Here is a 27,214-nt window from a genome sequence, read left to right as displayed (position 1 = left end):
TAACACAAACACTGCATCGTCGGTACTGGTGGAATGGGACGCGTTTAAGGTGGTGGCGTGGGGAGAATGCATCAAGCAGGTGGTGGGAGTCCGACGCACCTTGGAACGGACGCTCCAAGCTACAGAACAATCTCTGGCCGCACTCACTAAATGGCCTGACGACTCGGTGGAACACGCCGTGCTCATGGCCAAGGCTAAGACGGAGTATCAGACTGCCTGCGCTGACCTCCGAAGATACAATTTTAGGGCTTACGCCTCTAGGGTGCATAAGGACAGAGACAAAACTGGAGCACTACTGGCCTGGATGGCGAGGCAGGATACCGAAATCAGGCCTATCACGGATATTGTCGATCTAGACGGTGTACTGGTGCGCTCGCAGGCCGAGATCCTCCTAGCGTTCCAACGTCACTATACACAAGTGTACGGGACCCCGGCCCAATACTCCCCATTCTCTGTGGATCGTTTTTTGGATCCACTGACACTGCCCGCAATATCGGATGTAGACAAGCGTGCCCTGGACGCCAGGATAAAACCCTCTGACATCACCCAGGCAATTCGTGCCATGTCCCGGAATAAAGCGCCGGGACTGGACGGCTTCCCGCTGGAGTACTACTCGACATTCTCTCCCCTAGTGGTCCCCCATTTGTCACGGGTGTTCAGGGCGTCTCTTCATCTGGGGAGGTTACCCCAGTCACTGCGGGAATCCGTGATTGTCACCTTTCCCAAACCCCACAGAGATCCACTCCACATGGGGTCGTATCGCCCCATCACGCTCCTGTCGGCCGACTGTAAAATCCTGGGGAAAATTCTGGCTGATCGTTATGCGCAAGTCATACGCCCGCTGGTCCACCCCGACCAATGCGGCTTTGTCCCGGGGAGGAACACCTCCCAGAACCTCCGCCGAATCTTCCACGTTCAAGACCAGATACGTGGCAGATTTCCCCGCGCCGCCTGCCTTATTATGGACCTGGAGAAGGCGTTTGACACCCTCACCTGGCCCTATCTCTTCTCAGTCTTGCAGCGCCTAAATATCGGCCCGACGCTAATAGCGTACACACGCCTCTTGTATACCGACTTGACCACACGGGTACGTATCGGGAATCGTATATCACCAGCGTTCGCAGTCCGACGAGGCACAAGACAAGGGTGCCCCCTGTCGCCTCTCTTATTCGCGCTAGCAGTCGAACCGCTGGCGGTTCGGCTCCGTCAGGAAGGTGTGGATTGGGGCATCCCACTTGCGGACAGCACGCATTGCGTATCCATGTACGCGGATGATCTTCTCATATACGTCCGAGACATCGATACGGACCTGACCCCTATAGGGGTGACGCTGGCGGACTTCGCAGAGGCCTCGGGACTACAGGTGAACTGGGACAAGTCCACAGTTTACCCCTTACACCCGAGCCTGCCCCCCCGGGAAGTCGGGCTCGGAGCGCATAACCTCTCATGGTCTGCAGAAGCCCCCCGGTACCTCGGTGTCCGCTTGTACCATTCCCCAGCTGACCTTTTCGAGGGGAATCACCGCAAGGCACTTGCCAGCCTGCGCCCGGCGGTCGCTTTCTGGAATAAACTCCCACTGGCCCCGATAGGAAGGATAGCTCTGGCCAAAATGGTAATGCTCACCCGACTCCTTTACCACTTCACGAATCTGCCGGTAATACCACCCAGATCCTTCTTCCGCGACGTAGACTCCCTCCTAGGGACCCTTATTTGGGGCGAGAGCCGCCATAGGGTCGCCCTAAAAACCCTCCAGCTTCCCACGGCGATGGGAGGACTCGGAGCTCCGTCCTTTGTCATATTTCCTCGCGGCACAACTCCAATGGCTGTCATACTGGACAGCGGATCGTTACCCTCAGGAGACTGTCACCTCGACCGGCAGAATCGCAACCCCGGAACTCACCCGTCTTCTTCTCCCGGGCACCAAGCCGCGGCGCACGCATCCCCTCCAAGTGGCGATGGCGCGCCGGTGCATGATGCGGATCCACCGAATGTCCCCCAATAGACCTCCGTACTCCCCGTTGTTGCCATTGATAGGCAGCCCCAGGCAAGATTCCTACTTCACGGCTCCATGCTTCACCGAATGGTCGCAATGTGGCATCACGGATCTGGAGTCGCTCTTTGAGGGAGGCCAGTTAAAATCACTTGACCGCCTGACCGCTGAATACGTGCTCCCCCCGGGCCAATTTCTCAGATATCGACAGCTGATTGACGGATACCGGCCCCATTTTAACCTCCGTACTGGCGAGCCAGACACGCATCCAGTGATACACGCTGTCCTGCGTATGGGGGTGGGACACCACTTAGTCACCTGGCTGTATAAATCCATCCGGGAACTCTCACACGCACCCCTGACGACCTTGCGGGCTACATGGGAGGAGGACATAGGTCGCGCGCTACACGACTCGGAGTGGACTAAAGCGCTCGAAGCCCCAAAGCGCGTCTCTAGGAACGCCCGCTTCAAGAACATCCAATACTATATCCTACACAGGGCGTACCTCACCCCAGCGCGATTGCAGAAGTTCTATCCCTCCACACCATTCCTGTGCCCCAGATGCTGCTCCCCTGCTGCAGACTTTCGCCACATGTTCTGGAGCTGTCCCGACCTTCACCCCTTTTGGCGAGCGGTACACAACACACTGTCAGAACTGACAGGTCTCACTACACTATCCACCTGGGAATCTAGCGCGTTAGGCATCTTACATTTCCCTAAGAAAGCCCCGGTACATAGACGCTTTGTGTCCTTAGCGCTCCTGCTGGCGAACAGATGCATAGCCATGCGCTGGCGATCCCCGGAAGGTCCCCCTATAGCAGCATGGACGGGGGCGGTCAGTAAATGGGCGGCGGCGGAAGAAGATGCCCTTAGAGAAGAAGAAGCCAGGGGTGCGCGTAAATTTCCCATATCCATGGAATGGGCCATGCTCCTCTACAGTTTCCGACAGTCCACGCAAGTGAGTGACCCACCTACTCCTTCCCCCCCCCCCGGCCCGAGAAGACCGCTGACGTCTATCTGGTGTCCCCCTCCCCGGGGTAGGTTCCTGATGCCCCCTGCATCCTGATTGACTTCCCACCCTTCTGAAGTGCAAGCTGAATAGCTCCTTGGGCCCCCCCCCTCCCCGGCGCCCATCACCGGTATTTCGTCCAAGCTAGCGCCCACATGCTTCCCCCCCACAGTTGTGTCCCCCCCCGTTTTCTGGTAGCACCATTATATGGGCTGTACAGACCCCGATCCAACGCCCTCGAGACGGGACTTTATATTCCTGTAATCACTCACTATCCTCCTGGCTATGCAGGCTCACTGCCTCCTAACCTGCAAACATGATTGCTCAATATGTACTGATTACTGGAGGAACTGTATATTTGTACCAGATGTATAAACAAAAAACACGTTGCACGCATGGCTGAATGTTGAGGCCACGTCAGCGGCTTATTTACACTGTACCGTATACTCTGATGCAACAATAAAACAAATTTAAAAAAAACAAAACCTTTAGCCATGCTGAATAGCAGCAACACTGATGTACAACACGGCTAAAACACACTGGCAAAGCCAATAGCTTTTGCATAGTCAAGACCTACTGGCTTTGCCAATGCTTGTTTGATTGTTGCATACATGCAGAAATGTCACAATTACATGCCATAACAGCTCCTCGGGCACCAGAAATCTATCTCCTCTGCTCCATTGCAAGCTGGCTCAGCTAATTAAGGATTGGATGCTGACATTGTGTGACCTGCAGGTCCAGTCAAACCGTACTGCGCTTCCTATCCCATTGTGGATAACCTGAGCATTATTCTGCATGATAATATTAACCCTTGCTATGTACAGTACTTAGAATGAGCATAAACCATGGCATAAAGCGCTTCATAAAAACAATGTGAAATTATTATTTTTGTACTGCTCTTGAATCATGTCCCCCCCTCTCAACATACTTTCTACACCCCTTTGTTGCTGTGTGCAATGATCCATTGCTTGCTGGCTTAGGGTTGTGTTTTAGGACTTTCGCAATGCTTAGAGTGAACATTGTACATTAAAAAATGTGAACTGAAAAATTATACTTGCTCCCTGGTGAATCCCCTACACGGCCATGGGACTAGAGGCACACTTAAATGGGGTGAGCGTCCGCCTGATGACCTCCGATTTCAGATGTTCTGACCCTGTACCTTGTCAGTCCACAACTGTTTTTAAACGACGCTGTGATCATTGTATGCAGTGGGTGCTATTCATCAGTAGTTGGGATTATATGGGAGTTATTTTCTTAAATCATCACTTTCCTCTCCTCTCCATGTTCTGTGTTCCACGTGTTTTGGTAATCGGGTAGGAATTCAGGGTGACCCCCTTAGTTCCTCCCTTGCTGCGCTATTGGTTCCAGATTGTAAAGTTAATATCGGAACATGTTGTTAATAAGAAAAAAACCCTCTTCATATGACTAATATTATTATTAGTGTCGGTATCGTTTTCATTCACGCCATGCTTGAGTAAATTGTGGAGTAAGAGGCAGCCTCGGAATTAATTGAGTTGTCAGCTAAGTACATGAAGTTGTCTTTAATCTGATGTTGATCCTAGATATTTCTTTTTCAGGGCACCAATGCCTCGGCCTTGGAGAAAGAGATTGGTTCGGAACAGTTTCCTGTGAATGAGCACTACTTCGGACTGGTCAATGTGAGTTTGTTTTCTGTCTTCATGCCATTTCTTTCATACTTTCTGTGCCTGTTATATTTTTTCATCTGATGTTGGAGCTCATTCCTAAAGTCTACAGCTGCATGGATGCCCTGACTGCTTTCTATTCTGTGATGATTATTAGCTTTGATGGTCCTTGTTGGGAATGATGACCACCCCAAATGGTCCGTCTTCAGAATTATCGCCGCCTTGGTCCTCGTTTGCAATGATTGACATTGTTGACTATCCTCGCTGGGAATAATTATAACTTTTTCATTGGTCTTCCATGGCAGTGATGATCACCTTTGCTGTTCCTCTGTGGTTTGATGATCACCTTCATGTTCCTCCTTTGGAATCGTTAACATCTTTAACTTTCCTCATTTGGGATTATTATAACATTTTTGTTATTCTTCCTTACCATTGGTATTCACCTCTGAAGGCCCTTCTTGGGAATGATTTAATATTCCTGCTTGAGAGTTATTACCTTTGGTGATCTTTGTTCAGACGATTATCAACCTTGATGGGTTTTCTCTTTATTTATGGCTTCTCTACTAAGTATATTTCTGGGTGAGTCTTATCATGTGATTCTCAGCCACTGTAATCTGCACTCTTTTTTTGTACGATGGGCACTCCATCCAATAAATGTCTCCATGATATACAGAGCTCATACAGGTGTTGGCCAATCAGGACCTGTAATCTACAGAGATGGTGCTCCTTGCCCATGCACATTCATTTAAACAGTTTTAGAAGCAATGTGCATCCTTAGGAGCCTTAGAAATTGTGGAACCCCTCCTTATTAGTGTTTAGCTCTTCTTGGGAGCCCACTGCGCTCCTCATTGTACAAGTCTCTTGATTGTTCTGTGGTTTTACTGTTGTATTGCTGATGATTGCAGATTTGCATGAAGGCTACGGTGGCGTAAAAGTACTGTATTTATAGATCGTGTTTGCTTAGTTAAGAGGTCTTGTGTCGAGATTAAATCACATAGATGCAAAAACATCAAGTAAACAAGCATTTGCAATGCAATAGGTCTCGCATTAGGAAAGTTTGAGCTGTTGGTATTGTAAATGACAAATTTTGTATTTATGTGTTGGTTTTGAAAATAGCTAAATTAATAGCTTTGTCATTTACAATGCCAATTGCTTTAACTTTCGCAAATGTGACACCTATAGCATTTGTAATGCAATATGTGTTGTATTTACGTGACTTAGATGTATTGCTATTACAAATAACAATGGCTTTTTTTATTTATTTTTTAATAATTAATACTTAAATAAAAGTTATTGTAATGTATAATGGTAATAGCTTAAACTTTTGTAAATAACTTTTGTGAAGATTATGTTCAGTGTATTTTATTGTGACGAAAATCCAATAACAGAAGTGAAATATTAGCATCTTTTTGTGAAATTTGAAATAAAGCTTGAAACATTGAGAGAACATATTTGAACCAGTTGTTGTTGAATGGTTGCACAGATTGATGTTGTGGTGGCGACGAGTGATACTGTGGCGTTCATTAATTGCTTGCAAACTAACGAGGATCAGCTGAAAACAGAAGCGCTATTTAAACAAAGACACAACTTTTTTCCCCCATGTAGAGTTATTATATTGGGGGCTGCTTACCTTACACGCGTCCTGGGGAAGTTCACAGGTCCTTCCTTTTGCTTCTCCCCTCGTCCATGGCCAAGCAGCAGCCTCAAAGTGAAGAAGGCGGGTGTTGAGCAGGAGCACTGGCTGCAACTGGAGTTGAGGTAGCGCCTCTGTATGCTGCAGCCTGCAGAGGCAGAGGTTGTGAGGGCTGCCCAATTATTGAAAAAGACCCCCAAAAAACCGCAAACACTATAAAGATGACACTGCGTCCAGTGAAGAACAAGCATTGGAAATGCAATAGGTCTCGCACCATTAGAGTTAGTGCTTTTAGAATTGTTTATGGGTTTTTTTTGTAAATGTTTAGCATTTTTGTTTCCTGTAGCCAATGCTAAAGAATTACAAATAAAAAAAGCCATAAACATTTCTAAAAGCTCTAACTGAAATGGTCTGAGACCTATTGCACTGGGTGAGGGTGAGTGAGGGTGAGGGGTTGAGGGTGAGTGAGGGTGAGGGGTTGAGGGTGAGTGAGAGTGAGGGTGAGTGAGGGTGAGGGTGAGTGAGGGTGAGGGTGAGTGAGGGTGAGGGGTTGAGGTTGAGGGTGAGGTGTTGAGGGTGAGTGAGGGTGAGGGCGAGTGAGGTGTTGAGGGTGAGTTAGGGTGAGGGGTTGAGGGTGAGTGAGGTTGAGGGGGAGTAGTTGAGGCTGAGTGAGAGTGAGGGTGAGTGAGGGGTTGAGGGTGAAGGTTTGAGGGGTTGAGGGTGAAGGTTTGAGGGTGAGGGTGAAGGTTTGAGGGTGAGGGTGAAGGTTTGAGGGTGAGGGTGAGGGGTTGAGGGTGAGTGAGGGTGAGGGGTTGAGGGTGAGTGAGGGTGAGTGAGGGTGAGAGTGAGTGAGAGTGAGGGTGAGTGAGGGTGAGGGTGAGTGAGGGTGAGGGTGAGGAGTTGAGGGTGAGGTGAGTGAGTGTGAGGGGTTGAGGGTGAGTGAGGCTGAGGTGTTGAGGGTGAGTGAGGGTGAGTGAGAGGTTGAGGGTGAGGGGTTGAGGGTGAGTGAGGGTGGAGGGTGAGGGGTGGAGGGTGAGGGGGTGAGGGTGGGGGGGTGAGGGTGAGAGTGAGGGGTTGAGGGTGAGTGAGGGTGAGGGGTTGAGGGTGAGTGAGGGTGAGGATGAGTGAGAGTGAGGGTGAGTGAGGGGTTGAGGGTGAGTGAGGGGTTGAGGGTGAGTGAGGGTGAGGGGTTGAGGGTGAGTGAGGGTGAGGGTGATCATGACGTGGCACAATCCGCCTTCGTAGAACAGAGGCTTGGCTTGGCTTGGCTTGGCTGTTTCCAGGCCTCGGGCGAGACATTACAAAGACACAGGTGCAATAGGGTGCGCACTTAGCAAAGGTGAGTGCGTTCTTAGGACACCACGAACTGTGAACACACAAGAAAGGCAGCAGTGTGACGGAAGACTGTTGCGCAGAGAGGGCCAGGAGCGGCCCAAGACAATAAAATTAGTAAAATAGCAGGAATGTTCAACGAGAACATTTAGAGCTGAATGCAATAATTGCAGGGGCAATGAGTAACAACTGCACGAGTGGGAAACAGTCTATAAGGGAAAGAATGAGCCGTATGGAAGTATTAGGAACTGTAGAGAAACTCATGAACTGCAGAAAGGGTGGAGCTTACAAACTACAGGGGAAGTAGAGCGCAGTAACCGGGTACATACCAGGTGTCCCCGCAGGCGGAATCCAACAGAACTAGAAATAAATGAAACATGAACTGCCAATGAAAATAGTAGGATGAGATGACCCGGAAGATCAACGAAACGGAGCACAGGTAAGGCTTAGAGATAGGGGTACAGCTGTATAGTGCTGAGAGGGGTGAGCATGAATGGCTGAGGCAAAAAAGCAGCAGGGACACGTTAAAACAGGGAAAGTACCTCTCTCGATGTGGGGTTTACTCGATACAGACGCCCGCCGAGTAAGTTATTGATGAGACACTGTGGAACATTTTCTTTTCTTTTGACGTTGGTGTCTTTAGCCGGTTGGGAGTAAGTGGTACAAAAATACGAAACGATTGCATGCGACATGGCGGGGAGGGGGCGGAGCGGGGGAGAGGGTTGATTTTTAAATGTTTTCTGCTCCGGATATCTAGTATGTAAGAAATGACAGACTCAGTAAGTTATTGATGAGACACTGTGGAACATTTTCTTTTCTTTTGACGTTGGTGTCTTTAGCCGGTTGGGAGTAAGTGGTACAAAAATACGAAACGATTGCATGCGACATGGCGGGGAGGGGGCGGAGCGGGGGAGAGGGTGTTAAGCAGCAGGGTACAGACGGCTGAGGGAACAGACGGCGGGCAGGGAAGGGGGCGGAGCGGGGAGGGGGTGTGAAAGCAGCAGGGGCCTGGAGTGCTGTGTGAAGTAAGTGAGTTTGATTATGAGAACGGACAGGGTTTTTTTAAGGAATAACACTACCCCCTTCCTCGCACTGGGCCCAAGTGTTGAGAGCAGAGGAAGAGCTGTGTCTTGGAGAGAGCTGTGCCCTCTCCGGTAAAACTGTGACGCACTGACTTGTGTGTGAAAATAAGCAATGGGGAGACAGTTAAAAAGGAAAATAACCATAGTAAACAGAAGAAGGTGCAGCAAAGTATCCCTAAAGCGGTAAGAGGACGCACACACAGCGTCCACTAATAAATCTGTTACCACGGAGTAACAATAAAGAGCCAGTTAGGGAAAAAGCTAACATGCCGGCAACTAGAAAGCACAAGTACTGGGTCCGTAAATTAATAAGCGCAGTAAATAAGAGCCGCTCCAGCAAAAAAAAATAACGCTTGCTGTGCAGTGAAATTATGTGCTCGTTAAAAACACGCAAAAACATGCGCTGCTATCGTAAATGAAAGAAAGCCGAGCGCTTACGAAAACGGAATAGAATATGTTTACGAACAACAGGAGAAATGCTTTGCCATCAGAGATGAAAAAAAGGCTAGCGCTTTAGAAAAAAAAACTAGTACGGGAAATGCTCTGCTATGAAAGAGAAACCAAAATGCATTCGAAAACACATGCCACAAGAAATGCTCTGCTATCGGACACAAAAGTATCAGAAACAAACTAAAGCTTAAAACGAGTTAGAAAACGCATGCTACAGGAAATGCTCTGCTATCGAAGACAAAACAAACCCTAAAACGCGTTAAAAAACACATGCCACAGGAAATGCTCTATCGGGGACAGAACAAAGCCTAAAAGAAAGTCCTCCAATGATACCGTATCTGTTCCGAAAAACAATCTCCAAAAGGAGGGACTTGAAGACTGCTTGCACCAACCACAACTCGAAGGGAACTCTGGCGGTTTAAGTGACACACGGAGCGGGGGTGTGGGAGGAGTGCGGGAACAGACGGCGAGGGGAGGAGAGTAGGAGGAGGAGTAGGGGAGGCACGGCCTAGCGGCCGTGCAATCAAGCAGTGAGGGGGCGGGAGAGTAGGCAAGGCAGGCGGCTGGGGGCATGTGCACGCGCTTTTAAGCTCAATGCGCATGCGCATTGAGCTTAAAAGTCACGGGCACTGCAAGGAATCGCCACGATTCCTTGCAAGTTGGACAAAGAGTGGATAAGCCCCCATAGTCTCGCTTGCTCGATGCGCATGCGCATCGACAGGCGAGACCTAAAAAAATAAGCTCTCACGTCATAGTTCGGCCGAAAATCTTATCAGACACACTTTAAGTTCCTCACACGTGTCCCTACACTAGTCACTTTCGTCAGAGGGGACCCCCACCATTGTGTCTGGATTATTCATCCCACACAATACTAAACCTGTGAAGAAAATAAATAAACGCATCTGTGCTTTGCTGAAAAAAAAGCTCCAGAGAAATGGCGATGCCATAGCATCTCGAGACACACGTGGAAAGAACCTAGCCTATGTGCATTTGTCATCATTAAGTGCTTTTATGAGGCTATTCGGGTTAGAAATGGGAAATACATTGAGTGTTCCCTTGTAAATAAGGAGTTAGACTCTGGTTAATGTGAATAGGGAAGCTTTGTAAATAGACTGCTTACTCCTACATATTAGCAACATGTGAAGGAGATTAAGGGGCGTTTTCTTCCTGAAAAGCACATGTGGAGAGCATCATTAGTGTACTTATTATGAAAACATCAGCTGGGAAGAGCCGGAGGGTAGGAGCCTCTCCTGCTTTGTGTAGAAGTCTGCCATGCTTCTCGCCCTCTTGGAGCTGCGTTGGACACCCCTGGGTGGAGTGCAACACAGGAGCTCCCAGCAGGGGGGGCAGGGAAGAGCCGGATGGTAGGAGCCTCTCCTGCTGTGGGTAGAAGTCTGCCATGCTTTTTGCCCTCTTGGAGCTGCATTGGACACCCCTGGGTCGAGTGCAACACAGGAGCTCCCAGCAGGGGGGCAGGGAAGAGAAGGAGGGTAGGAGCCTCTCCTGCTTTAGGTAGAAGTCTGCCGTGCTTTTCGCCCTCTTGGAGCTGCGCTGGACACCCCTGGGTTGAGTGCAACACAGGAGCTCCCAGCAGGGAGAGGCAGGGAAGTAGGAGCCTCTCCTGCTTTGGGTAGAAGTCTGCCATGCTTTTCGCTCTCTTGGAGCTGCATTGGACACCCCTGGGTCGAGTGCAACACAGGAGCTCCAAGCCGGGGGGGGAGCGGGGGGGGGGCAGTTAAGAGCCGGAGGGTAGGAGCCTCTCCTGCTTTGGGTAGAAGTGTGGTAAATAAAATATTACCCTGTCATAATTTCTATAAATAAACAAAGTGTCATGCATTAAATGAGAGGCAGAGTCCGTGGTATCCGAGTCAAAGGGCTTTATTCCAATAACTCGAGTTAAGGGAGAATCTGTTCCATCACCTCTAAGGTTCAGGAAGGGTCTTCTAAACATTATTTTCTGATTACATATTTATACGTGCAATCTTGTACATAGGAGGAGCGCTCGAGGCAGAGCAAGAGAGAAAAGAAGATAAGAGCATGTGGGCGTGCATGAGGGTGTACACTTGATGAGTCATAGGTGAGTCATAGGTGGGTGGATACATGGAGGGGGGTTGCATGGCAGGCTGGAACTTTGCCCTACTTGTGCGTGCAACTTGATCATGACGTGCAACTGACGTGTGACTGGGGGGAAAGCTGACATTCAGTCTAGTAAAGAGGCCTTTAGTGTCAGGGCGACCAGCACGTCTGGTATTATCTGATATCTTGAGTCTGGGGATGTTTTATCTGAAGCAAAGGTCGCTCATCACTAAGAGCCAGAGAGGGCATATATTTCTTCGTGCATTGCATGGGGGCCGTGGGCTTTCTACGGATGCAAGCTCTGTAATTTACTTAAACGGAGACAGAAAGGCTAGGCCCTTTCTCTGCAGACGGGTTCTGTTTACCTTCTTCACTGGGCAGGAATGTGATTCTGTACAACAAGCAGATAACTATTTTGCAACATACTGTTTTGGCACCCCGTGCTGAGCCTCTTTTGGCTGAGCCAGAAGTATGCGAGGTCAGGGATACGTAACTGTAGCTCTCAGAGTGTCTGAGCCATGAAAACCCTTAATTCAGAAACTGGCTCAGGCTGAGCCACAAAACGGGTTCATCGTGACTTATTTAAAAGTGCACAATGCAAATACATGGGCCTTAAATGCTAACTTAATATTTCTTACATGGGAGACTTGATGACTGGCATCCTAATGCAGGACGTAAATGCAGAGGCCTTGTGATTCAGGCCACTTAAGGGAAAATGCATGTATGACATGCACATACATTAAACATAGGGTACACGCAGGGGACATATTGGTCATGTAAAATTCCATTTTCCTCATTCCCTCCTTGTCCCCTACTTTACCCTTCAGGACACATCTATATTCATGAGACCGTATAGTTGATCATACAGCATCATTTGTTCATCTTTGATCCTTTGTACACGTGGATGTGGTACACAGGCAGTCGCACACAGGCCGCAAATGGCCGGGCCACACTGCAGACAGAGACAGCAGCCGAATATCATAAGCAGTATCATTCCTAGGAACGACAACACTTTCCATCCCCAAGCCGATATTACACCCCAGAGCCAACTGGACCAAGTCCATGTGCCCGGGTACAAGGCGGTTCTGAAGAACAACAAGTCTCATGGCAGACTGCTCCTGGGTCAAATTCGCCAGGGCAGATGCAGTCACATTCACTACTGCTTCCAGAGTTCTTGTTAACTTGCGTATCAGTTTACTGATTTGGACGGGACCTATGAAGAAAAAGAATCCTTTGTTGAAATCTGTATATTGCTCCCAAGCTGTTTCAGTCTGATCTATCTCTGAGGAATCAGTCTCTCTCCTTTGTCTAACATGCTCTAGTCGTGAATCTCGATGATAATGGGATGGGGCTAGAAAGACGGGTGGCAGCAGGAACGCTATATAACATGTCCCACCCCAGTCTGGGGGAAGATGTACATAGGCTGTCTGACCGCAAATGAAATAGGTATGGCGTGATGTTTTGAATGAAGACTGTCCTTTATCGTTAAACTCTACTACAGCTTTACACTCGCTGTGTCCCATATGTACTGAACCTTTCTTTCTAACACATAAATCACCTTTTACTGGTAGGACTGATATAAACGGTGGACCTATATTTTGCATGGGCTGAGCGTTCAGCATTATAAAACTAACAGATGCATTTCCTTGCTCGTACTCTTCATTTTCTAGATCTGTTCCCTTCCTTTGGGGAAATCCGTCTTTGTCTGGAAAACATGCTTCATTCATTACTTTATTCAGGTTTCCATATATCCAGTCATCTTGGTATACTATGGACTTTCTGTCTAGTGAGGTCATTAAGGCAAACCATGCTCCGCACGAACCATTGTGGGAGAACGGTAAAGGGAAGAAGGGCAGAACTCCCTTCGTCTTTGGATAAGGTGGCAGTTGGCCACATACCCAGCAATCACTCGCATTGCTGGTCTGATGAGAACGGTGTAACATTCGAATGAAAGTATTGTTACGCAGGGCAAGTCGATATGACAGTTCATGGGGTGGCAGTTCACTGAATGTATGCTCTACGGTGTTGTTAAGGGAAGAGTGCATATGTGAGGCAAAAGGAGGAAAGAAAACATGTAGTATTAAACTAACACAGATTATAACGATGCACAGAAAAAATAGAATAATCAAAGAAACTATACATCTACTATGTAATAGCTTACAGTATTTCTCTCTCATTTTGCTCTTTTTACTATTGTCGTATGCGATCTTATACATGTCAGAAATCTAGTCTAACCGATTCACCACCTAGTGGACTTAAACAATTAAACCTCGTCTGACTTATTAGATCGTAACTTAGACCTATACTCTTGCGGTGGAGTCTTTTCTAGCAAAGGCGGCGCAAGCGGCGCAAAGTCTTTAATGTCTTTGATCTCTTTAATGTCTTTATTCTTTACCAAAGTACCAGATTGTCCAAAGTATCGTTTACAGTGATGGGCGTGAATCCACCCTTTTCTTCCTTCGATCTTTATTGCAGTCCTCGTGGTTAGTAAAACTAACTTCGGCGTCTTCCAACGTGGCTCAAGGGGGCTTGATCGATCGAAATTCCGGACAAGTACGTAATCTCCTGGTGCTATGGCATGCTCCTTGACCTGGGTGTTGTCAGGGAAGGCGGCAGCAACCTGTGAACGACAAGAGAGTAGTTCAGACATCAAGGAAGCCAGGTAATCTGTCAGCATGTTACTGTCAACATCAGTTATTTTCTTAGGCATAGGCGTACCCCACATATTTGGCGGTCTACCAAAAACTACTTCATACGGAGATAGGCCTGTTCTGGAATGAGCTACCATACGCATGTAAAAGAGGGCAACCGGCAAGGCTACCATCCAATCCACGCCCTTGTCGGCACAGATCTTCGCTAGTTTTTTCTTAATTGTCTGATTATGTCTTTCTACAAGGCCTGCTGCTTCAGGGTGTCGTACACAATGGAACTTCCAATTATATCCTAACAGAAGAGACACTTGTTTCATTAATTCAGAGGAAAATGGCTGACCATTGTCTGAGTAGATGACACGGGGCAATCCATATCTGGGGAAGAACTCACGCACCAATTGCCTGGCCGTTGTCACAGCAGTATAATCTGAAACAGGATACGCTTCTGTCCATCTAGATAGTGCACACACAACTACCAAGACATACTTGTAACCTCTACATCTGTCCATTTGGATATAATCCATCTGGAGGACCTCAAAAGGGTGGTCAGGAGGATGAAATCCGCCTTGTTCCACCGGGATGCCTTTACCTGGATTGAACTGGCAACAGATCATACATGTTCGTACTTTCTGTTTCGCTGCTGCACGCAGGTGCTTGTTAAACCAGATATTCTGTAAACTGTCTATCATTGCCTTTTCTCTCAAGTGTGCTGGACTATGTGTTGTGTTTATGATTACTTGTACCATGGAATCTGGAAGAAACCATGTGCCTTTTGCCTTAGTCATCCAACCTTGGTTAGTCTGGACCCCTCCTTGTTCAGTCCATTTCTTTATTTCATCTGTAGTAATGTAATGTAATGTATGTATACTTGTAAAGCGCACTGTTACCTCGTTACGTGGTGTCCTGGCGCTGTATACCGCTGGGGAACCCGTCCTGGCTTTCCCTGTGTGAGGGCACCCCAAGGTGAAGCCAGGCATCCCCGGCGTTGCTGGGGCCGTTGTGGAGATTAAGCAAGCTATTGCCCAGAGTTGCAGAGTGGGACCCATGGTTAGCTTAGGCACCTAAGCGAGAATTATCGAGTCCGCGGACATTGACCCAAGACCCTGCCGCGTCGGGAATTGAACCCTGGTCCCGGGCCGACCTCTGCTTCAGAGTCTGCCGCTTCTAACGGTGAGCCACACTTCTCCACAAGTAGTGGCATGTGTCTGTATGTCGAATACATCTTGAGAAGGATCCCTGACTGTCATACTTTTTGTCAGTAATGGTACCTCTGTCCTTGTCGTGTCTGTTGGTGTCTGGGCTGTAAGTTTAGCAGTTCGGTCTGCCAGGTCATTACCCTGGGAAATGGTGTCTGTAACTTTGGTGTGAGCTTTGCATTTCAGGATTGCTATGGCTGTAGGTAAATGTATTGCTTCCAACAGGGCTTGAATAAGCGGGCCGTGCTGAATCTTGGCTCCATGAGAGGTCAAGAAACCTCTCTCCCTCCATAGTACTCCGAAATCATGAACTACGCCAAAAGCATATTGTGAATCGGTATAAGTGTTCACTCTTAAGTGCTTAGCTCTTATGCAGGCTTGTGTCAGAGCGATGAGCTCTGCTGCTTGTGCTGACAGTGTGTCTATTCTTTGTGTCTCTATGACTTCAGTAGCAGTGGTCACGGCATATGCTGCTACTAACTCTCCTGCACTCGTTCTCATGCATGATCCGTCTACATAGAGTGTTAGGTCAGGGTCTGGAAGTGCAATATCTGTCAGGTCTTGTCTTGGTTTCGTCACTATATTCATTACTTCCACACAGTCATTGTTGCAGGGTTTCTGTACTCACACAGAACTGTGCACAGAGGAGTGGAACCTCGGCAAATTAGGATGTCCCAAAACTTACCTTAGCAACCAACTCATCCCTTACCGAGCTAGCTACAGTGTCTCATTGGACATATCAAACACCCAATGTTTAGACAAACCAGAACATGAACTTACAGTACCTCAGGGTACGTGGGACTCATGAACACTCTTTCGTTATATTATCATTACAAACCAGAACATGGAGTAAAGAAGACACATGTGCATTTGAAATGTTTATTTACTAATGCCGTCTTCTCAGGCGCAGTATCTTTGATAATACAAGTATACTTATTATCAGTAGCAAAATTATCAGCATAGTTACTAAGACATAAAAAGCGAATGGTGACAGCATGTTAACATGCTGTAATGAATAAGAGTTAACAACACTTATATCTCACCCTCCCTAACACATATATTATATTATTAGCTAAGAAGGTCTCTTTGGGTTGTTTTAGGGCGGGCCCATACCTTAGTGTCCTAGCATGAAGGAATCACATCAGCATACACCAGCTCTCTCTGCATGTGCACCGCATCAAGTGTGTTAACGATTCTCGTGCAAAGCAATATCAATCCCGCCTCAAGCCCAAGTTGGCAAAGGCTGCACTTGTGTTATGACTATGAAAGCGTGGAGATCAGACCTCATAACAATTCCATATCGTGTTGCTCCTGAAACTTCAGCACTCTCCGTGCAGACAGGGTTTATTAAACAAGACTGATATCAGAGCAATAACATATTATTCTCACATACACCACGGCAAACCACTAGGTTGAAAGCTAAGTCAACAATTAAGGGTCGTGTGCAGAAGTTGCAAGAAAGGAAAAATGGCGTTTAAATCTCAAATGTACCTATGCTAACTTAACACGATATAAGGATATATAGGAGCTATACAACACCCCCCCATGATCCGAGAACGGACTAAATAAGGTAACAGAAGTGCCATCACATGAGAGCAGAATCCATTTATAAACGAGCATGAATAAAGATTCAATTATAAAAATTAATGCTAAAAAAAAAGCCCACAAATATAATGTGGCTCAAGCCAATAGGCAAGGAAAAATAAAATGTCTTGACCAAAAGTCAATAAAATCAAGGAAATGCTATCAATCAGCATGTCAATTTGAGGCAGTGTCTATGATAAGACCGTATATGAAAAGTAAGCTGCAACAGCCTCCAGGAGGAAGTCACTGTCCTCATCAGAAAACAGTTCAGCCATCCAATTTAAAAGATGAAAGGAACATACGTGATCTTCCAGCACCGGATCCTCTATAACCATCAAAGGACAGCTCGGTGGGTTCTCAAGAAAACTTAGTTCCAAGAAATTTTGCGCTGCCGACAACACATCCCAGGGACCCATTAGTCCATGTGCCACCGCCAAGGCCATAATCCTTTCGTCAGAACAAACCAACTCGTGAGCAATGATAGGACTCATCAGTTGATCAAAATCGACGTCAGAAGATGCTGGTCCGCAGAGACACAAATCAATGGCCCAAAGGAAATCACAGGTCAGACAGCGAAATACAGGCTGGACACAGGTGAAATAGGAGAACCGAAAAGATAATCCAAACGCCGTGCTTAGAGTCGCTAACGGCAGTGTGCCATAGTAATCAAGCATGCGGTTGCGAAACCGCGTCAGTAGTAGCTGTGCGCGGTCTTGCACAGGAAGGGCATCCATATTTAAAAAGGCAGAAAACCACCAATGCGCCAGCCGCTAATGCAAGCAAAAACGGGAACCCTCCAAATAAGGATGAAAAAATAGAATGGAAGAAGGCAGGGATGACTCCAAATATCTTCTCAAAGGAAGTCACGAGACCACCGCTAACAACTTTAAAAAAATGTGCTAGGCCCGTTGTGGAGGATGCGTTAAAGATAGAACGGACCATGGCTCCGAAATGCAAAGGCAAATCAGTGTTTAATAGAGCCTGAACCTCCGTACGGGTGTTAGCAATGTGAAGCACGAAAGTTTCACGGGCCGAGCTCAAGGCCACCTCTTTCTGGGACAATAGAGCTCTTATTCTAGCCATGCCGCTGAATTCTGCTCCCAAGGTCGGTATCTGTGGCCAAATGGAAGACTCCCTATGTTCACGTGTGGGAGGATAAAGAACATTTCTGCAGCAAATAACTCGCTCACTAACTGTTACTATGAAAGCTATACCTTTAATTAAACCACAACAGTTTTCATTATTGAGCATTAAATAACTACCATTCTCTAACAATTTAAACGTGGGGATGATAGCAGGAACTGGCGTGCCCTGTAAAACGCAAGCCATATTCGGTCGGTCCTTGTTACATGAACCGTGTAACTGTATGTGTCTGCACATTAAAGAATGATCCGGCGTCTCAGTACACTCATCCCCTGTTAGATAAACTTCTTGTTCATCCTTGAAACATCTGTATGTGTATGGGAGTGACCAGACCTCATGAAGAAAACCGCTACCTAAGGGTTCAAAACGACCTATTGGCACATATTTCATACAATTTGAAAACTTATATAAAGCAAAAGGCAGCGTTATTAAACCGTGGATAAGCCACGTAGCAACAGTGGCTTCTGCCACAGAAAAAGGTAAAGATTCCAACCTTTCAATATGTAGCATAGAAAAGGAAGCATCACGCATTGAAAGCAAGCGTTGTTTGTCTGTCAAATTAAACGGTGCAAATAAAGAAGAAACATTCATGTATCCCCAGGGAACTTTACCCATTTTCAGAGTCTGAAGTGTCCATGCAAACTGCATGATTGAACGTAATTGATTTTGACCATGGTATAATACAGATACTTCATCATGCACAATATCAACAACAGACGACACAATATTATCTAATGTGTAAATTCTAGAGGAAAGCACGTTAATGCTATTGTCAACAACTGCAAGCACTTTCTCAAGATTCGCCTGATCAATAGCCCTAAGACGTGAAGCAGCCTCAATCTGTGAGAGTTTCCAAATTTCATTGTAAACCCCATATAACCAACGTTTCGACCTGCCACTAGCTGGGCCCTTAATGAAATCATTCAAATCCACGTCTGCATTCAGTTTGGAAAGGTGATACTTAACCGCAGGTAAAGTTGAATGTTTCAGCCAAGCTTGACACAACTTGCCCACAGAGTAAGAGGTGACAGTATGACTCAAATCAAAACGGGGATCAGATCTAACAGTCTTAAAACCGTCAGTTATATCTAAAAATCTTTTTTGGCAAGAATCAGCACTACGGTGCCAAAGCAGCCAACCCTTGGGATTCATACTGGAAATGTTAAAGGAGGAATTCAGAAGCAGAGCCTGTATATCTCTAATGGACAATTTAGTAAAATTACTCCAATTCTCATATTCCTCCAACTCCGGGAAAGACGGGGTGTTTAACCTTTTAGATGTAGCCAATCCAAAGCATGTGGTCTTAGGAAATGGTTTCATTTAAAAACCACATATGATTTGGGATGAGACATGCACGGTGCAAAGCCTCAGTGCCTCGTACCTGCCAGGCCCTTGAGCCCCAAACTGATTTAAGGTCTATGGTATCCTTCCATAACTCATACCCCCCAGTAACTAATTGATCTAGGAAGGCCTTCGAATACAACAATTTTGTATTTGTAAGTCGAACCTTGGACAGTGGCTGTTTTTGAAATTTAAAATAAAAGGACTCGGGATTGGACTGATTAAAGTCAGTGAAATAAGTATACTTTTTAAGAAACGTTTCTGAACTCCCTTGTGTAGGTGCTGGGCAATGTTCTCACTGAGTAAAATTAACCGCATCTCTTCGGGAAGATGTCTTGTGTAAGAAGTGATTGCCATAATGTTGGTAACAGAACAATTCACCATAATTAGCAGATTCTAAATATAAATCCTCAGCATCAAAAGCAGCATAGTATTTCAAATCAGAAAACAAACTTTCCACAGCATTAACATCCCAATCACCAGAACGAATGTTTTGTTTCACTACATCCCCCATATTAACTCTCAGTACATTAGGAACATTAACGACTTCCGTTGGACCATGAATCTGAAAACGAACTGCATCCCACGCGATTCCATCCAGAACAGGCCATGCTGTGATGTTAACCAAAGTCAAGTCTCTTTTTAATCTGTGTGTAGAATGTGAAGAGGAAAGTGGGGCCAATGTTCCATTTAAATGAGTAATGCAAGTTCTCTCCTCGACATAGTGTCCATTCATAATCCGAAAAAAATAAAACACAAAACCAATTGACATAAAAAGGTAAACCGAAAAAAGGACCAGCCAAATGTATATCCAAGGAGGTATCAAAAAATGTTTTTTAAACAGGCTAGCATATACTGCAATTTTAGAGGGTTTTTTCGAGGCAAGGGAAGCAGAGTCAAATGAAAATCTGGATTCCGTGGCTAAACGAGCTTGCAGGTCAGGCATGGACAAATCAGTGGGGTATGTATAGTCTGTCTCATCAAGGTTAGTTCCTGGTAAATTATTCAATAATGGACTGGAAACAGCAGGTAATTCGATGGCCACCTCAGGTTCATTATTAGAAGCAGTGGGCATAATTGAATTTCTCACAATGGAAGGACAGGAAACAGCCGGTGTCATGCTAAGAAGAATCGGCCACTCTGTGTATCTTGACATTGTCAATAGAAATAAACCTGTTTTCCTTACGACCTGGAAGTGGTGGTAAAATGACTGTTCTTGTGCCCTTCACTCCAAGCACTGGGACCGGAGCTCGATAGGAGGGACCAAACTCTTTCTTGTTGTCGATCTTCTCTCGAACCAGTTCTCCAACTTGGGGTAGCCAGCCAACTACCGGGATCTGCAACGCATCATCCGATGTGGAGGGCAAATGTTCCTTTGCAAGAGTGTCTCTGGTCTTTTGTAGATTCTGTAAAACAGTGCAATGTTCATCTGCGTCAAAGGAAGTGGCGCGAACCACAGAGTCTAGACCGTCAAGGTCAGGGACGTACATCTTGATGCCAAAGAGCATTTCGTATGGGGTCCGCCCACCCAGAGACCTTCTAGGGAGATTATTAAGAGCACGCTGCACGCCATAGAGGTGAGCCAGCCAGTTTCTGCCAGTGCCTATAACTCGGGCTGTCAAAGATTGCTTTAAATCACGGTTCATTCGTTCAACTACACTATTACCCCCAGGTCTGTAGGGTGACGAAAACTTGACTTGGACCCCCATCGAAGTCATGGCATCCTTATACGCCTTAGAGGCGAAAGCCGGACCCTGATCCGAATGGAAGGTACCACAGGCAAAAATCCCTATAAAGATACGCAAATCTCTAATGACAGTCCGTGAATCAGCGCTGCGATGTGGCCATACCCACACAAAGCGTGTGCATGAGTCAACTGCTACTAAGATGTATTTATACGCAGTATCAGATGAAAATGGACCGCAGTGATCTAAATAAACACAGCCTAGCGGTTTATTAGAAATTTACAACTGAGTCTGAGGCGGACGCGTAGCAGTCGAAGGTTTAATCTGCTGGCATATGTCACAAAGAAGGACATAATCACGCGTCTGTTTGTACAGTCCCCGCCACCAGAAACGTAATTGTAATTGAGTTACAGTGGCCGAGACGCCCGCATGCGCAGACGCCATACCTTCATGAGCCGCTGTTATCAAGTCTGCTCTGCGATCCGAGTTGGGAATCAGCCGTTCCCCAACATCAGGAATTGTCACAAAAGGAACCTTTTCGGGACTTAAGTGGTATTTATACTTCGAAGGGAATCCCGCAGGATGTTTACTTCCCTTCTCAGAGGCAGCAATCGCTGCCAAGATGTCGCTATCAATCTTGGTTTTAGACCTAGTAACTGCTGCAACTAAGTATGTAGATACTGCTGATTTCGCCGCTTCATCAGCAAGCGAGTTGCCAACAGCGTGTACTCCCACGCGCTGATGACCGAGAGTATGAATCACATAAACGAGTGGCAACATAGCCTTAAGCTCTGCCACTCGAACCCAGATCCTTTTATGTTTTATTGTGCTACCCTTGGAATCATGAAAATCATTTTGAATCCAAAAGAACAAGTTTTCATTGTAAGACTGGACACAGTAGTAAGAATCACTTACAATTAGAGTAGTAACACTTGGATCTGCGTACTCCAAAGCTAGTAAGAGAGCACGAAGCTCTGCCAATTGTGCGGTGCAATCGCCCAGGGGCAACGTGTGAACCTCCCTGGAAATGAACTCATCATTCAACATGGCACCGACCACAATGGCGCATGCGGAAACGTAGGCATGTTTAGAGCCATGCGCAACCTGCGCCGACCCATCAGTGTAAATGATGCAATGGAAGTCCTCCAAAGGTCGCATCGCCAGAGGAGCAGGATGAACGAATTCATACTGCAAGTACTCCTGCGACCGTAAGGAAGCGTCAAAAATAAACATGACATCCGCGGATGACAATGACGCAGCCCACTGAATCCACCGAGGGTGCAAAGCCTTTGAATTTGGTACACTGGCTTTCGTGACTGCCTCTAAATGAGGACAGGGTGTTACCACTAGCATGCGCTTCCCCTGTGACAGAGCACGTTCTTTTAGAATTGCCATCTGTACAGCAGTTAAAACCTTTTCCACTGTGGGAAACCGCATCTCAGCCGAAGTGTACAAGTGTGACTTGTAAGCAATAGGTACCGTGTCACCTTCATTAAAAGTGAGGTACGTGAAACCCACCGTCCCAGGAATTATCCTTATGACCAGGTTGGTGTGGTTATCACGAGTCAGTAAATATTTAGAAGCGAGCAGATCAGCCTGCAAGGATTGCAAAATGGCTGAATGCTCAGGCAGCCAGCATGATTTAGAGAAAGTTGGTTGTATCAAAGCATACAAAGGCTTGATACGCTGGGCATATTCCGGAATGTAAGTTCTGCCGAAATTCAAAAAGCCCAGTAAGGATTGTAATTTTTTCAGTGTTGTTGGTGCGCGCAATTGTGCGCACTTCTCTAAGAAGTGAGGAGCCAAACCTCTACCTTCATTGTTGAGCTCATAGCCCAAAAACAACACTGTATGTTCAGCAATGTGCGATTTTGCAAAGTTGAATTTGTAACCCATGTCTGCGAAGTTGCAAACAAGAGAATTTACACGACACAGATGCTCCCAAATATCGTCGTCTGTGAGATATATGTCATCCACATACGAAAAAGCATCAGGGTCGAGTGCCTCCAGAATAGAGACAATTCGAGCGGTAAATATACCAGGACTATTCTTGTAGCCCATTGGAAGACGCCGGAATTGCTTTTGGACTCCAGCGCTTGTAAAACTGGTCCATTGGGAGCTAAAGCTGTCCAATCTGTGGGCATAAAAACCATTGGATATGTCAAGCGTTGTCTTGAAACGCTTACGCACGAGACTATCCACTTTGGCAGAGCCGTGGGTATTCTGTACTGCACAGTTGCGGCAATGCGAGTTTAAATGCCGGTAATCCAAAACCAAACGATATGATCCGTCAGGTTTGTTCACAGTAAAAAGGGGATTATTCATCGGTGACACACACGTTTCAATAACTCCCTGATATTCCAATTGTTCAAGGATTTCCGCGACGGAAGATTTTGCTTCACGCCGAATGGGATATTGAGGTTGAGGCTGCGGCTGAGACCGCAACGGAATTTCGTGGCAAGGCGACAATTTATCCCAACCACATTGGTTACGGTACAGAGCCGGCGCGAGAGCCCGAGCCCACTCTTCTGCAAAATGCTGCGCATGCTCTTTCGAGACAGTGTTCGCGAAACTGGGTAGGATCACCTCCTCCCCTCGCGGCGCCGCGAGCACAAAAGGTGGGGGCCAGTCAGCCTCCGAAAGTAAAATATCATATGTAGAAGACAGATTCTCCCAAAATACACCTTTAACGGTACGCTGTATGTCACCTTCAATTAACAGGACAATTTCATATAGTCTTTCAGGGGGAGCAAGTCTCGTATCCGCTGTTTCTATCACAACGTAGACATCAGTCGCTGTCACCCTCAGTAGTGGACGCAGCGCCTCTCTGACTATGGTTATCTCCGCCGCGCTGTCCAGCAAGGTCAGAGCCCACGTCAGATTCCGAAGCCGCGTTCTCACTATCTGTGGCATATCGATGCGCTGTTAAGGCTGCGACTTTCTTTTTCGCAAACTGCGGACGCCTAGGCGTAGAATCCTCCTGCTTCACTGCGCCGTCCGTCTGGCGGGACTGACCACGTCCTTGTTGGCCACCACGTCCACGTCCACCCCCTCCTCCTCCACCGGTCTTCTGGGCCGATGTGTCCTGAAAGGAACGAGGAGAGCGTTGATCAGAACCCTGAAAACGATCAGGCGATTTAATCATCGCGCGGTCGCGCAAATCATAAACTTTTTCGGGTGGCGCAGGAGCTTGTATTGCAGGAAAAGTCCCCTGAGTCTGCGTTGTCTGCTTCCCCTGTGTCTGTTTTTTAGGCCAATTTTGTTTTTTGGACTTGGGCTGGGCACCTGTCACTGCAGATTGCCCCTGTGGTTGTTTTTTCTCCTTCACTGGAAAATATTTCAGACCTCTACTTGTGCGGCCAATCGTTTTATAAGCGGCCACCACAATCTTTGCTAACTGGCGGGGTTTGTCGGCATCGGGCAGAGCAGCCAAAGCATTCGACACCTGAAAGTTAACTGCATCTCCTTTAACATTGGAGAGAATGAGATCACTTACAATCTCAAAAGAACCACACAGGCGCATACCCAATTCAACCGCTGCCTCTGGACCGTGATCATTCTGAACACGTCTAACGATTTCAGGCAGAGCAGTCATAGACGGGGTGCCGAAGCACCTTGTATAAACTGCCGCAAATGTTTTTCCCCAGCTGTCACAGTCAGCAAGTTCAGGAGTAATATCCTTCGGGAGAGTAATCGTCAACATTCTATGTTTATCAGCAGGAGTAGAATTCGGAAAAACCGCTTCCAGTTGATCAAACTTCTCTGCTAGCCAGAATGGGAAGTCATCGTTGTCAACAGGACGCGCACCAAAAACCGAATTTACCATCACTGGATTGAGACGCATTCCGCCTCGTTCCATTGGAGCGGCCGCACCCCCCTGGGGACCACCATGAAGATGTCGACCGATGTATTGCACTAAAGCACGAATCACGGAAATGGAAACTACATGTAGCCTGCGAATTTCTGCCAGGGTACAAGCCCCGTGATTCGGGTGCGGGGTAAAGCCACCCAATGCAGGCCAATTCGTACCTGGAATCGAGAGTGGACCTAACCTCGCACGGGACAAAGAGTGGGGGAGGGCGCCATCAAACCAAACTCGATGCTGCCAATGATCAATAGGTATTTCCAATGCCCTGTATGGCGTATATTCAGCCGGGACATCCGAGGCGGTGTAGGAGTGGTACAAACCAGAATTAGCGTCCACAGCCGGAAACGTAACCCAAGAGTAAAACAACTCGTAAGGAAACGCCGGATCTGCACATACCACGAAAATCACAGCCATCCCATCTACTGGGACCTGGTACGTCTGAAGATGGTTGCGTACCGCTACGCGACTATGCTGTGCAATAGCCACCGCTGCCGCCATTACAGAATTGGAAACAAGAAAAAACAAAGAATACTTTGTAGCACAACTGGGTAGGAATTCAAAGAAACCGTTTAGGTAAGAATCAAGCTTGAATAAAGACCTATTTCAAAAAATAGGTAGGTTTCACCAACACCCCGTTTTCCGGAAACGGACGTGAAGGGGTTAAGGCATGAACGATAAACTACTCGAGTGTCATGATATAAGACCACCGAAACCGTTGGGCGCCATGTTGCAGGGTTTCTGTACTCACACAGAACTGTGCACAGAGGAGTGGAACCTCGGCAAATTAGGATGTCCCAAAACTTACCTTAGCAACCAACTCATCCCTTACCGAGCTAGCTACAGTGTCTCATTGGACATATCAAACACCCAATGTTTAGACAAACCAGAACATGAACTTACAGTACCTCAGGGTACGTGGGACTCATGAACACTCTTTCGTTATATTATCATTACAAACCAGAACATGGAGTAAAGAAGACACATGTGCATTTGAAATGTTTATTTACTAATGCCGTCTTCTCAGGCGCAGTATCTTTGATAATACAAGTATACTTATTATCAGTAGCAAAATTATCAGCATAGTTACTAAGACATAAAAAGCGAATGGTGACAGCATGTTAACATGCTGTAATGAATAAGAGTTAACAACACTTATATCTCACCCTCCCTAACACATATATTATATTATTAGCTAAGAAGGTCTCTTTGGGTTGTTTTAGGGCGGGCCCATACCTTAGTGTCCTAGCATGAAGGAATCACATCAGCATACACCAGCTCTCTCTGCATGTGCACCGCATCAAGTGTGTTAACGATTCTCGTGCAAAGCAATATCAATCCCGCCTCAAGCCCAAGTTGGCAAAGGCTGCACTTGTGTTATGACTATGAAAGCGTGGAGATCAGACCTCATAACAATTCCATATCGTGTTGCTCCTGAAACTTCAGCACTCTCCGTGCAGACAGGGTTTATTAAACAAGACTGATATCAGAGCAATAACATATTATTCTCACATACACCACGGCAAACCACTAGGTTGAAAGCTAAGTCAACAATTAAGGGTCGTGTGCAGAAGTTGCAAGAAAGGAAAAATGGCGTTTAAATCTCAAATGTACCTATGCTAACTTAACACGATATAAGGATATATAGGAGCTATACAACATCATGTGGTGGTGCATTTACTGTACTTGAGGGCAAAAGTGTAGCAGGATTTAGAATATTACATCGTCTGATCTCTATGTGTGGTTGAAACAATGTCAGTTCATATCCTGTCAGTCTCGCTATAGTCAAATGTTGTGTCTGTGTCCTGTTTAGGAGAACTTCCACTGCATGTGGTACCTGTACTGTCAGGGGGTGTCCCAGCACTATCGAGTCACTTTGTCTTATGGCTAGGGCTGTTGCTGCAACCGATTTCAGGCACGCAGGCAGAGCCTGGGCCACTGGGTCTAGTGTACTAGAAAAATAAGCACAAGGCTTGTGTTTTCCTGCTTGATCTTGTGTGAGGACGGATAACGCTGTTCCATCCCGTTCAGTTACGAAAAGCATAAAAGGTTTACTGTAACTAGGAGTCGCTAGAACTGGCGCTTGACATAATGCTCTTTTTAATTCCTCAAATGCCAAGGTATGTTCTTGTGTCCAAGGGAGGACAGTCGAAGACGCTGCCTCCTGTGTTGTCAATTGTATGAGTGGTTTGGCTAGATAGGCATACTGGGGAATCCATTGCCTACAGTATGAAGTGAGGCCAATGAAGGCCCGTACCTCCTTTTGTGTCTTGGGCTGTGAAAGGTTAGAAATGAGCTGTATACGTTCTTGTGTTAGCTGTCCACCCTCCTTGGACAGCAAGTGTCCAAGGTACACCACTTGCTGTTCACAGAATTGTAACTTTGAAGGGGACACTTTGTGCCCCTTATCTGCCAGAAAGTGTAAAACTGTCAGTGATGCATTTTCGCAGTCTGGTTCTGATCGTGCTGTAATCAGGATGTCGTCTACGTACTGGAGTAGAGCAGTGTTGGGAGGCATATAAATACTCTCCAGC

General features: G+C 46.7%; 1 protein-coding gene across 1 annotated transcript in view; it reads left to right on the top strand.

Moving 5' to 3' along the window:
• LOC144752165 (ubiquitin carboxyl-terminal hydrolase 12-like) overlaps window positions 1–27,214 on the top strand; it is a 268,084-nt gene that overhangs the window by 91,176 nt on the left and 149,694 nt on the right. The window contains exon 2 of the mRNA XM_078640092.1: window positions 4,577–4,657. Within this exon, the coding sequence (XP_078496218.1) occupies window positions 4,577–4,657 (81 nt within the window). The remainder of the gene's footprint in view (window positions 1–4,576; window positions 4,658–27,214) is intronic.

Source organism: Lissotriton helveticus, chromosome 4_2 (genome assembly GCF_964261635.1).
Source record: "Lissotriton helveticus chromosome 4_2, aLisHel1.1, whole genome shotgun sequence".
NCBI lineage: Eukaryota > Metazoa > Chordata > Amphibia > Caudata > Salamandridae > Lissotriton > Lissotriton helveticus.
Note: the sequence above shows the minus strand (reverse complement) of the source record. Positions and strands in the feature narration are given on the sequence as shown.